At 50.2% G+C, this 13651-nt stretch overlaps 1 protein-coding gene across 1 annotated transcript; it reads left to right on the top strand.

The window, feature by feature from the left end:
- Nucleotides 1-208: 208 nt before the first annotated feature.
- On the top strand, nucleotides 209-9639 carry LOC115402431 (NACHT, LRR and PYD domains-containing protein 12-like; the record flags this gene model as incomplete). Its single annotated transcript, XM_030110977.1, has 6 exons — nucleotides 209-380; nucleotides 531-2127; nucleotides 2654-2827; nucleotides 3050-3232; nucleotides 9077-9250; nucleotides 9334-9639. Coding segments are annotated over 6 exons (2511 nt in total), but the record flags the coding sequence as incomplete, so codon positions are not given.
- Between the last annotated feature and the right edge of the window lie 4012 nt (nucleotides 9640-13651).

Raw genomic sequence — 13651 nt, 5'->3', positions numbered from 1 at the left:
AAATGTTGCTTTGTGTCCACAGAGAGAGGAAGAGGAGGAGCAGTGATGTCTGTGAGGAGCAGCCAGAAAGATCCAGAAGTAAGAGAGGACATGTGTCTGCTGAGGGACAGGGACTGGTTGTTGTGTTGTAGAGACATGAGAGCTGGTTGTTTGTGTGCAGTCTGACTGTTGTTGTTGTCTGTGAGCAGGTGTGGGTCTGCAGCAGCTTCTAGAAGAACATAAGAAGAGTGTGAGGAGGAGATGTGAACGTGTGACTGAAGGAAGTGATGAAGCAGGAGGAGGAAGCCTCCTCAACAGGATCTACACTGAGCTCCACATCACAGAGGGACTCAGTGAGGAGCTTCAGAGGGAACCTGAGCTGAAGCTTCTGGAGACAGCTTCCAGGAAGGAGAGCCTCCATCACTCTGCCACCAGGGAGGAGAGCCTCCGTCACTCTGCCATCAGGGAGGAGGGCCTCCGTCACTCTGCCATCAGGGAGGAGAGCCTCCATCACTCTGCCATCAGGGAGGAGAGCCTCCGTCACACTGAAATCAGGAAGAAGAGCCTCCATCACTCTGCCATCAGGGTTCAGGACATCTTCAAAGCCTCGGCCCAGCAGCACACACACATCCGAGTGGTTGTGACCAGCGGCGTGGCCGGCAGTGGAAAAACCTTCTCGGTGCTCAGGTTCAGTCTGGACTGGGCCGAGGGCCTGGAGAACCAGGATGTGGGGGTGCTGGTGGTGCTCTCCTTCAGGGAGCTGAACCTGCTGGGAGAGCGGCCGTACAGCCTCCTCTCGCTGCTGGCTGTTTTCCATCCCACGCTCCAGAAGCTGACGGCAGAGCAGCTGGATGTCTGCAGGCTGCTCTTCATCTTGGACGGTCTGGATGAAAGCAGACTTTCTCTGGACTTCAGCGGCGGCCGGCGGCTGCTGGACGTCTCCCAGGGGTCTTCGGTCGGCGAGCTGCTTGCTAACCTCATCCGGGGGGATCTGCTGCCCTCGGCTCGGGTCTGGATCACTTCCCGACCGGCGGCGGTCCATCAGATCCCTCCAGCATGTGTGGACAGACTGACAGAAGTGCGAGGCTTCACTGACGCCCAGAAGGAGGAGTACTTCAGGAGGAGGCTGAGTGATGAGGAGCTGAGCAGCAGGATCATCTCCCACATCCAGACCTCCAGGAGCCTCCACATCATGTGTGGAATCCCAGTCTTCTGCTGGATCACTGCTACAGTTCTGGAGCACATGTTGAGCAGCGAGCAGAGAGGAGAGCTGCCCCAGACCCTGACTGACATGTACTCCCACTTTGTGCTGGTCCAGACTCGCAGGAAGAAGCTCAAGTACCATGAAGGACCTGAGAGGGGTCCACAGGAGCTGACGGAGGCTGACAGGGAGCTTCTTCTGAAGCTGGGCAGGATGGCCTTGGAACATCTGGACACAGGAAACATCCTGTTCTACCAAGAAGACCTGGAGCAGTGTGGTCTGGATGTGACTGAGGCCTCGCTGTACTCTGGAATCTGTACTCAGGTCTTCAGAAGAGAGTTTGTGATCTTCCAGAAAGCCGTCTACAGCTTCGTCCATCTGAGTGTTCAGGAGTTTCTGGCTGCAGTCTCCATGTTCCACTGTTTCACCAGCAGGAGGACAGACCAGCTGAAGGCCTTCTGTGGAGAGGGTCATGTTTTCAGATCTCTTGATGGTTTCCTGGAGGCCGTCCTGGAGAAATCCCTCAAGAGTCCGAACGGCCACCTGGACCTGTTTGTCCGCTTCCTTCATGGCCTCTGTCTGGAATCCAACCAGAGACTCTTAGAAGGTCTGCTGGGTCGGACAGAGATCAGTCCAGAAACCATCCAGAGAGTCATCAAGAACCTGAAGTGGATCAGCAGTTATCAAGTGTCTCCTGAGAGAAGCATCAACATCTTCCACTGTCTGACGGAGATGAAGGACCTCTCAGTCCATCAGGAGATCCAAAAGTTCCTGCAGTCAGAGACCAGATCAGAGAAGGAACTCTCTGAGATCCACTGCTCAGCTCTGGCCTACATGCTGCAGATGTCAGACCAGGTCCTGGAGGAGTTGGACCTAAAGAACTACAATACATCAGAGGAGGGACGACGGAGACTGATCCCAGCTGTGAAGAACTGCAGGAAGGCTGAGTGAGTCCACAAGTCTTCATGATCAATGTCTCAGTGATGTTTGTAGAACCTAGTTCCTGTAGTTCCTCTGGGGAGACGTTCCTCAATGATCTGTCCTGAAGAACCCATCAGTCCACTCGTCCCATGATTCCCTACATTCACTGCTGCTCCTCAGTGTCAACACTCCCCTCCAGAGGTGGGCTCAGTTCTCAGGATCTGTTCAGACTGAGGCTGTCAGTCTTCCTCCATCTTCTAATCCACATTCCATCTCTTCTTGTCTGGAACGTTCAGATATATTCCAGTTGGTTGAATTCCTGTCCTCAGCCTCAGACAGAGTGAGAATAAAGCAGCAGGTCTTCTCTGATCTTCTTGAGACTGTTTCTGATGAACTACTTCCTGTCAGACTCAGCAGGACCAGGACTAAAGCCCTGCAGCTCGGTGCAGCGGGGCTGGTTGTGCTGTTTCTACAGGAGAGCAGCTCTGATGTCCAGCAGTCCAACACAGTGTCCTCTCTCCTCACGTCCTGTCCTCTCTGCTCTCATTACAGTCTTTCTGGCTGTGGACTCTCTGGTCCTCACTGTGAAGTGGTCTCCTCAGCTCTGACCTCTGACCCCTCCCATCTGAAACTTCTGGACCTGAGTAGCAACCACCTGGAGGATTCCTCAGTGGAGACTGTGTGTTCTGGACTGGAGAGTCCAAACTGTACCCTGGAGACTCTGAGGTCAGTTCACTGTCTGAAGCTGGAGGACTGAGAGGAGATGAGGAGGATTCCAGATGTGGTCTGGACAGAGAGTGGACTGAGCTCTGCAGCATGTTGAGGAGAGCTCTTCTCCTCCTGGAGGCTTCAGCTGTTTGGACTTTACATTTCTAAACTCTTCCAGTCTGAACCTTCTTCAGCATCAGACTCTGCCCTCTAATCTCACTTCCTTCTCTCTTTATTCAGGTTGATTAACTGCAGGTTGTCAGAGATCAGCTGTTCTTCTGTAATCTCAGCTCTGAAGTCCAACCCCTCCCTCCAGAAACATCTGGAACATCTGGACCTGAGCTGGAACCCTCTTCAGGACCCAGGAGTTTCTCAGCTGTGTGGTTCTCTGCAGAGTCCACTCTGTGTTCTGCAGACTCTGAGGTCAGACTCCATGTTGTGTGTTTCAGTAAAGTAGTGTTGACACTAAAGGTCAGACATCAGGCTGGTCTGAGAGTGATCCACACTGAGGACCTCCATGAGGACCGGAGCTTCTTCTCTGGTCTGTAGTCCTGTGATGGGGGCAGAGCCGTGTGCAGCTCCACATTTCAGAGCTTCTAGAAGAAGAAAGGAGCTGCAGTGGATCACTGACTGTGAAGCTCTGACACGCTCCATGTTGACCTTCAGCTTTCAGAGCAGACGGATCTCTCCTGGATCCAGCTGGTCTCTCCTGGATCCAGCGGATCTCTCCTGGATCCAGCTGGTCTCTCCTGGACCCAGCTGTCACATCTTCCAGCTGCAGCTCCAGACTCTCAGCAGCTCTGCAGACTCTGGACTTGTTGACTTTCTGTCCAGTAACCTTGGCTGTTGACATGTCCTCCACTGGGCTCTGCTTCTGTTTGGTCTTCACATCAATTCAGCTCTCCAAAAGGTCAAAGATCAAATCAGGACGCAGAAGAACCCCAGTTCTTCTTTCACTTCCTCGGAGCTCCATCCTTCTGAAGAAGAAGATATGGACACCAAAGATCAGTCTGAGCAGTCACATTAAATGAGGATTAACTCCTCATTTCAGCTCACATTTACAACCAAAGTTAGAAAAGATTGAGGAAACAGATGTTGAAGGATTTGGAGTTCTGTAGAGAAGAGGTGAAAACTAAGTCGGCTTGAGTAGGCTTGAGCAACATTAAAATGAAAACAACCTTTCGAGTTTAGATTTTAGATTTTAGATTTTATTTCGGTCATAGTACATAATGAACAGAAAAGTACAAAGACATATATGTATATATGGTTAACATGTTATCAGACCGAAAAGGTCTGAAGCCGAAGCTTATTTAGCCCACCTTTCATTCAAATCAGGCCGAGTTTAAAACTAGTGTTGTACCGATACCGGTTTTTTGGTCCCCGATAACGATACCCAGCTGTGTAGTATCAACCGATATCGATACCAATACCACGCAGTTTGAAAAAACTAAATAGAAAAGCATTTTTTCTTCTGATTCTCCAGAACTGTGACATCCTGCACCTCGGCTACCATGTGGGGGCAGTGTTGCTTTATCTTCTCCTCCCCCTCCCTTCCTGTTCTCCCCAGGTGGTGTTGAGGTGGTGTTTACTGGCTGCTGCACTGCCAGATAATTTTTTCCTCATTTACCACGAACTGTACTTGTCATTTCATATGACACACAGGATTATAAAGAGCCCTGGATTATAATAATGTAACGTCCAGCCGCGTGGATGAAAGAAAGAGGAGTTCGATTCTTAATGCTGGTTTATTAAGCTTCAGAATTTATCGCGTTAACCACGGCAACACTACAGCACAACAGTCGAACCTGAATAAAAAACGAGCGTTACGAATGTATTTACGGTTCTATGAGTCCCGGATGACCGCCAGAGTAGGGGCTGAAAGCACTGGATTGTTCCCTTTGCACATGCGCAGTTTGAGTATGTATACCAACAAAGTCACTCGTGACCCCTGGGTAACCCCGGAAACAGTATATATTCCGGTATCCGAACCAGATTCGGCTCCTGCGGAATCTTCTCGTGTAGGCTACCACAAGGATTCCAAGTAACAGAGTGCCCTGGCGGTCACGAGGGATTCATAGAACTGTAGTTACATTCATAACTCTCATTCTATTCATCCCTACTGACCGCCAGAGGTGGTGCTGAAAGCACTGGAATAACGTATGCCAACTCGGTCACGAGGAATCTCAGAGACCAACCTCACTGAGAAGCCTCTGCAGGGCCCAGTACCACCCGCAGTGGATGTGGAGGCACAACATCCAGCCTATAACCTGGAGAAGGTGCCAGGCATCTTCCAAGATGCGGCAGCACAGAGTTCCTCCAGGGGCACCCCCTTCAGGGCAGCCCATGATGTGGACACTGCCCTATGGTGTAATGGCAATGCACCCCTTGGGGCAGAGGCCGGCTCGTGGCCGGATAAGAATGACGTGTGGCAGGGGTGCCCAACCAGTCGATCGCGATCAACCGGTCGATTGCGGAGTGTCACCAGGTAGACCACAAGGTGCAGGGGGGAAAAAAAAAGTTTGTGCGGAAAAAAAACAAGAAGAAAGAGGAGAGTAATGTGCGTGTGCGCGAGCAAAAACACCTTAGGCAGGAAGGCGGTGTTCGGCCACAGCGTGACACCTGCCCCATCAGGGTGCCACATGAGGCATTTCAGGTGGACAGACAGAGCTTGCAGCAACCCCACACGCGTCGCCATGGTAATGGCCAGCAGGAACGCCATCTTACGGGACACCCACTGTCACACCCTGTGCCCCTGCGGCCTGATGTGGGTGCTCAGGTCCTGTTTTGTCCTGTCTTCCTGTTTTCTGTCTGCCCTCATGTTCTCCTGCCACCCTCCTTACCGCCCTAAGGGGTATCACCTGTCCTGCCCTATATTTAAGTCTTGCTCTCCTGGTGTGTCATGTTGGTTCCTTGTGGGTCTGTCTGTGTGCTTCCGTGTCCCTGCATGCACCTCAGCTCAGCTTGCCCTGTGTATCCTGCGTTCCTGGATCCTGCGTTCCTGTATCTCTGCGTTGCTGTTACCCGCAATAAAAGGACTTTGAATTCCACCTGGCTGCCTGCGCGTGGGTCCTTCCACCTCGCACCGTGACACCCACTGCAGCTCTGCTGCTGCCAAAGGCTCAAAGAGAGGCAGGCACAAGTACTCCAGCTCCAGATTCAGCTCCCAGGCTCGTGTCCGTGGGGCTCTAAGGGGCCGAAGCCTCAAAGCCCCATGGAGGAAGGAAGGCCCCGAACAGCTGCTCAGCAGCAGCTCAGTCCCCTCAGCAGCCAGGCACAAATTCAGAGACGATGAAAGTGGGGGTGCCACACAGGGCTTCTGTGCTTGGACAGCAGATCCCTCCTGCAGGGAAGGCGCTATGGGCCGCTGCGCGACAGTCTGTGGAGCAGAGGGAACCAAGTCCGGCTCGGCCAGTAGGGGTCAACCAGCAGCACCATGTGCCCCTCCCGCAGCACGCTGAGGAGTATAGGCCGGGGGGGGGGGGGGATGCATAGAGCAAGGCCCACGGCCAAGAGTTCGCTAGCGCATCCTGGTCCAGGGGCCCCGGGGGGCTCTCCCCGAGGGAACCAGAGTGGGCAGTGGAACGACACCTCGGAGGCAAAGAGGTCAACTTTGGCCCTGCCGAAATGCTCCCAGATTGCATGCACCACCTCTGGGTGGCGGCGCCATTCCCCAGACGGGGACACCTGGTGGGACAGGGAGTCCACCAGCTGATTGAAAGCCCCCAGCAGGTACACTGCCTGCAGGCTGGCCAGACGCGGAGCCCCCCGACAGAGCAGCTTCTGAGAGACCTGCAGGAGATGGGCAGACCTAGTCCCGATGGTTGATGCAATGCCACCTGGCGTTCACGCACAACTGTTAGCGAATGACAACAGCGGAGCTAACTGCCTAGCCGACCACACACGGGAGAGGGAGGCGGCCACCTCGCGACACCCGCTCCCACTCCCGACAGCGGCGTCCGTCAGAGAAACGGCCACGCTAGAGAGCCGGCGTCCTGACCAAGCAGACAACACACGCCGCAGCGGCCAACAACAACGCAGCAATGCTCCCAGCATAGGTTACGCCTGCAGTGCAGCCCCACATGCCGGCAGAGTGATGGAGGCATGCGCGCAGCAGAGCAGAGCTCACTGGCTCTAGCTTTTCAAGCCTTTACTTTCCAAGAAGCAGAAACAGCAACCTTACCATGAGTCGGCAATTGTACAAATCCTCCTGAACAAGGAAGCGCGGCGACTACCAAGTGTGACGGTCTAGATGGAACGAGGTAGCAAAGGTTGCAGCCTTTGGAGGGCGTCTGCAGCTCCAACCAACACGATCACAAGGCTTCCAGTAACCGAACAATATAATGTCGAAAAAAAGGTGCGTCCCGACTCTTCAAGCCTCGAACCAACGCGGAAGAAGATAGAAGCCGAACCTGGGTTTGATAAAGGAATTTATACTGTTTCTGGGGTTACCCAGGGGTCACGAGTGATGTTGTTGGTATATATACTCGAACTGCGCATGTGCGAAGGGAACATTCCAGTGGTTTCAGCACCATCTCTGCCAGTCAGTAGGGATGAAATAGAACAACTGAGAGACTGCTCTCTCTCCTTCTCACACACACACTCACTCTCACTCTCTCTCTCTCTCTCACTCACTCACTCACTTCCTAGCCCCACCCCCTGCTCCCTTCCGACCACTCACGCCACAGCGTTGCATTCAGGTAACTCGAACACATAGGAATTGACAGAACTTAATGTACCGGTCAGAAATAAGGACTACAGCAAAGATGCAACAGAAGTAAGTCAATAGATAAGGTGAATCAAGTGATGCTGACAGGCGCTGTTATGGGATCCACTTCCTCTTTGGGGTTTTGTGGCAGCTTGCGTCCCACTGTTGCAGTACAGCGTCTCTCCTGGTGTGACCGTTGACTGGGACACACCACACTGCAGGCTCCTGACTATGGCCTTGGTTCAGTTCATACATGAAGCACGGAGCTGAGGCTATGGAATGATGCTAATTGGTTAAAATACTAATGTATTTGCTGTGGAAAGTGGAGCGGAGAGACAAGTATTATGTGGAATGAGGCCGTCAGTATTATGGTGCAGTACGGAGGCTCAGACACAGCCAGCACGAGGAGACAGAGATGGATGAGATCTGAGCTGGTTTATTAAAGATCCAGGAGTCTGAGACGAGGCTCTTCCAGGCTGGCGTCTGGAAAGGCAGAAAGCAGCAGGTCAAAACGGCGAGCTGAGTGGGTCTCCAGATTAAGAACAGAGAAAAAAAGTTAACATAGGCACAAAAACACTGAACATACAAACACAAATCCAACACACAATAGCATAATATTACGATCCAGCGCTAACATCCAGCCATAACGCCACATGAAAAGTGGTGATGGTGACAACAAGCAGCTAAAAAACCCATCTCAATGATGAGCTGGTCCCATGCTTCCGTAAACAGCCTCTCCAGCTCCGCCCACCTGAAAGACAAAACAAGCAGCCACACAGCGCCCCTAAGAGGATGCTGATGTGCAGGTGTGACAGTCAGCCTGGACCTGTACCTCCAGTCAGCTCCTGTTACCCGCTGCTCCGCCCCACTTGCTCCTGGAATCCTGGCTGCTTGCTTCACTTCACTGGAAACTCCAGACTCAGTCTGCTCGATGGCGGACGAATCACGGAACAGGAACAGTCCCACGTGACCCTCTGAGGCTGTCTGAGTGGACAGTGTTGTTTTACTTTTTATTGAAAGACTTTCAATTATTTTTTATTTTTTTTTATTTTTTTTACTTAAGGATTTTTATGCCTGTTAATTGTTTTTCTTTTTCATTTTATTGTATTTGCTTGTGGTTGTTTTATTATCATGAGAGAATAAAACTCAAACAATGCTGTGATTCTCCTTCAGCAGTGGAATAATTTTCAGCTGGTGTTCCTCAGGAACGCACACTTGTGCATCACACCTTACAGGTTCTTCAGAGATCTGTGGCTCCAGCTGCTCCATCACAGCTCTACACACTGCTCTCTGGGTCCACACAGGATCTGCTCATGCTAGTTTTGGAAAATGACATAATGCTAACTTTAACATGAAGGAATAAACAGTCAGTCAGTGGAGACAGAACTTCTGAGGGGGAGGGGACATCTCTCTGGCAATTGTCTGTAAAATTAAAACTAAATGAAACCATTCCAGAGAAAGTCCAGATCTGCACAGAGGTCCAGGTCCCTGATTGGACCGATGGTCTCGCGTTGTGGTCTTCTTTGTTTTCCACATGACTGACTGATCTTCTTCTTCTCCAGGCTGAGCAGCTGTGGTCTGTCAGAGAGAAGCTGTGGAGCTCTGTCCTCAGTCCTCAGCTCTCAGTCCTCCAGTCTGACACATCTGGACCTGAGTAACAACGACCTGCAGGACTCAGGAGTGAAGCTACTGTCTTCTGGACTGGAGAGTCCTCACTGTCAACTGGAAGCTCTCAGGTCAGGATCCAGCTGCTGCTTGATCATGTGGAGGATCTTCCTTGTTCCTGCTTGACTTGATGCAGCCATGTTTGTGTCTCCAGTCTGTCAGGGTGTCTGGTCTCAGAGGAAGGCTGTGCTTCTCTGGTCTCAGCTGTGAGCTCCAAGTCCTCCCATCTGAGAGAGCTGGACCTGAGCTACAACCATCCAGGAGCCTCAGGAGTGGAGAAGCTGTTTGCTGCAGTGGAGGATCCACAGTGCAGTCTGGACACTCTCAGGTATGGACACACAGCAGGAGCTCCTCATGGACACTGAGACTGTCCACAGCAGCGGTCCTCAATAGGTGGTCTGTGGTCCAGGTCTGGACCCAGACGCCGTCCCATACAGACCCTCAGTGGTGGACAAAGTCCTCCGCTCCATGACTGGAGTGAAAGTTCTGAATACTCCTGGTCACATGTTACTCAAATACAAGAGAAATTTGTTCGGTCAAATTTTTTAAGTTAAAGGTCTAATACACGATTTTCTCGAAAAGACGAAGCCCCACGTCTGTTACTCACTTTTTGAACAACGCGCATGCTCCAGACCATCCGCCTGGCTCTCCTGCTTCTCCCAGGAAACGCGGAAGTGTACGAGCGCGATCTCCTCTTCTCCGGCGTGCACGGCTCTGTACAGTTTCTGCGATCCGCCTCGCTCATAAATAAAGCTTTTTTTTTTCCGAAACAGCTACAGTTTCATTGTGTCAGACTCGCCATCGGTAAGTACCAGCTCAGAAGCTCACCGGCTACAGAAACACTCTGAATGCGCAAAAGGGAGAAGCTGATTGGGCGCAAGCACGTAGAACCGCCTTACGAAAGCAGCTCGTCAGAATGATTGACAAACAGACCCACCAATTATTTAGGTGATCCACCCGGAAATCAAAATGTTGTATTACACCTTTAAAGTACTGGAGTACATGCTTTTGAAAATACTTAAGTACATTTTCATGTGAATGTTCAATATTGCTGCTTTGTTACCACAATGAATTAGCACAACCAAATCACTAAAAAAAATCTCCTGAATGCACTGACCTGCTGGTTGAAGCTGAGGAATAAAAACTGGTAGAATCTGCTGCCGGTCCTGAGAGATTCCTGCTGAAACTCACCTGAACTGACAGAACAATTATTGTGCTCATTTTATTTATTGTTTTTTTTCTATTTGTTCACAGCCAAACATAAAATTCAAACACTGAAGATTAAGTCCCAGCAACTCCACAAGAAAATCACATTTGTACCATTGTCAGGCTTTACAGCAGATCATACAATGGGAGAATTGCTGAGTTCAAAAAGAACTAGAAATTGGCACTCAGAGAGCGCAGACCTCCGCCACAGCTCAAATCAGTCAACAACAACAATAAGAACGTCATATATAATAAAACAACATTGTGATCGGGGGTGTGATCGGAGCGGAGCGCTGCAGTGTGCGGCGCCTCTCTCTCTCACCCTCTCTCCCTGTGTGTGTGTGTGTGTGTGTGTGTGTGTGTGTTTATCTGAAAAGGAAAACCAAAAAGCAACATAATTACCTCCGCCAAGGAGGTTATGTAATCACTTCGGTTTGTTGGTTTGTTGGTTGGTTGGTTGGTTGGTTTGTTGGCAACATTACGGAAAAAGTAATGGACGGATTGCAATGAAACTTTGTGGAAAGGTGGCCCTTGGGCTAACTTAGAATCCATTAAATTTTGGTGACGATCTGGATCACTGTCTGGATCCACAAATTTTTTAAAGCACAGATGCTGCAGATGGCGTCACGATGCACAGTGACGCCATCTGCAGCAAGATCATGTTGTAGGTCTCTGGAGCTGGTCTGTGGGGTGAGTTTGACCGTTCCCACCATCCTTCACCTCTGCTTATCAGAGAATTTTCTCCGGGCCTTTACTGCAACTGTGCCTGTGGTCTTCCATTTCCTCACTATGTTCCTCACAGTGAAAACTGACAGCTTAACTCTCTGAGCTCTTTTTGTATCCTTCCCCTAAACCATGATGTTGAACAATCTTTGTTTTCAGGTCATTTGAGAGTTGTTTTGAGGCTCCCCTCTTCAGAGGAAATGCAAAATGGAGAACAACTTCCAACTGGCCACCTGAAATACCCTTTCTCATGATTGGCTTCACCTGTGTATGTAGGTCAAGGGTCAGTGAGCTTACCAAACAAACTTTGTGTTCCAATAATTAGTGCTAAAGGTACTCAAATCAATAAAACAACAAGAGTACCCAAATTTATGCACCTGCCTGCTTTTGTTTGAGTAATTATTGCACACTTTCTGTTAATCCTATAAATTTCATTTCACTTCTCAAACATCACTGTGTTTATCTGCTATATGATGTATTTAACTTTGATTACTGATCGGAACAACCAATGATTTGTAAAAGAAAATCTTGGAACTTATCCAGGGTGCCCAAACTTTTTCATACCACTGTAAGTGGCCTCAATCACCGCAGCCTTAGGTGGCTTGCCTCTTATGGTGCATTCACACCGGACGCGTTGCGGGCGTCGTCGACGCTTGGGACGCCTCGAAGCTGACGCTTGTGACGCTTCAAACACGACACTTGGCACCGGGTGGTCACAAAGCTCGCGACGCTCTTGACGCTCTTGACGCATGTCAGTTAATTGGCGCGCTGGAGGCTGATTTCTGTTTCCAGCTATGGCGGATCGCATCAGGAGAGCGGCTTGGCTTTATTTGTTAAATAAAGCTAGACCGCGTCGTCGTCGGAAAAGTCGCTATTGGCTGGTCTGCTCCTCTCTGCTCTGCTCTGCTAGGGGGCGCTGCTGAGACTGACCGCTTGTGAGTGCTTTGGGACGGGGGAGGGGCTCACGCAGCACCCGCTGCTCATTGAGGACAGCAACGAGACGTCCTGTCACGTCTCCACAGCACCAGAGAAGGTTGCTAGATTTGTTGCTAGTTGCTTTTGACAAAAAAACGTTGCCAAGAGGCTTTGGAAAGTCGCCAGATTTAGCGAGAAAGTCGTCAAGTTAGCAACACTGGCCGGCCCGCATCGGTGCTCGGATCACTCGTAGTGACGTAGCACCGGAGGGATCGTCTCTGATTGGTTGACGCTCAGCGGCAGCGCGTCGAAAGTTCAGTTTTCCCAACTCTCAAAAAGCGACGCTCACGACGCTCCTGACGCCGGGGACGAGCGTCGTGGAACGCACAACGGCGGGTCAGCACAACTTATATACAAATTCACAATACAAAACAGTTTTGTCGACGCACCACAGTCAACCAATACTCCCATCAGTTCTGCAATGTCATCAAAAGTCCTGCGTGGATCTACCAGGACGTCTTCTTCAGTTTTTGTGACGTTTTCCTCTGTTCTGGAAGTGGATTGTTGTCCTCTGCGTGCCTGGTCTTCGTGATGTAATCTGGTGACTCTTAAAGGGCCCAAACCACTCAGACACCCTAAGAATCCTTCTTAAAGAATGTCTGCAACATGGTGAGTGTTTCTGCCGCTGTTTTTCCCAATAAAAAACTAAATGTTTTGACAGAGCGCATATCAGTGGGTATCCGCCATCTTGAAAACTCGAAGAGCGGGGTGTAACTCTGTCAACATAAACAATGACTGTCAGCTGACTGCATTGGAGAAGACCAAACCTGGCACAGGTATGCATGAGGTTATCCTGTAGCGACATCTAGCGGTCAAAGTTGGAACTTCTTTGTATGTTTTTATCAATAGAATTAGTCCGGAAACTTATATATATATGTATGTATGTATGTATGTGTGTATATATATACATATATATATATATATGTTAGGGGTGTAACGGTACACAAAAGCCACGGTACGGTACGTACCTCGGTGTAAGGGTCACGGTTCGGTACGTTTTTCGGTACAGTGGGGAAAAAGTAAAAAAAGCTCACAAATGTACCAGAACATTTTTTCCCAAGCTTTCCCATGCGACACATTATTGGCCCAGTTTACATGGTGTTTTTTCAATCCGATTGTAAACAATAGTATTAAACGCGAGTGTATTCATGTACAGCATACAAAGCATCCACGATGAATCCTCGTTTACAAGGACCCTGTGACATGCGCACAAAGTCTCACGAGGAACTTGCAGATCTTCCTCTCTGCAGCAGCAGTCCTCAGCGCCAAGCAGAGAGTTTTTATCTGCTGATATCTGCTCAAATAATGTCCCAAAATCTCCATGATATGCTGCTGAAGGAGCGGCTGCTCCCCTGACCGCAGCACCGCCGTGCGGAGCAGCACGTCTCGGTGTGAGCTCTGTGCCGCATGCCGATTTTTCGAATTAACTGGTGCCCGTGTTAACTTGTGACCAATAATGACTGAAACATCTAGTTGTTCTGGCGAACGTCGGTTATCGACAGTTACAGTGAGTGTATACGTTTAAAGTCTTTTGTGAGTCTTACTTTAACAACTGCTGTAATCAGCAT

This window comes from Salarias fasciatus, chromosome 15 (assembly GCF_902148845.1).
Source record: "Salarias fasciatus chromosome 15, fSalaFa1.1, whole genome shotgun sequence".
Classification (NCBI taxonomy): domain Eukaryota; kingdom Metazoa; phylum Chordata; class Actinopteri; order Blenniiformes; family Blenniidae; genus Salarias; species Salarias fasciatus.
This window is presented reverse-complemented; position numbering and strand designations above follow the sequence as displayed.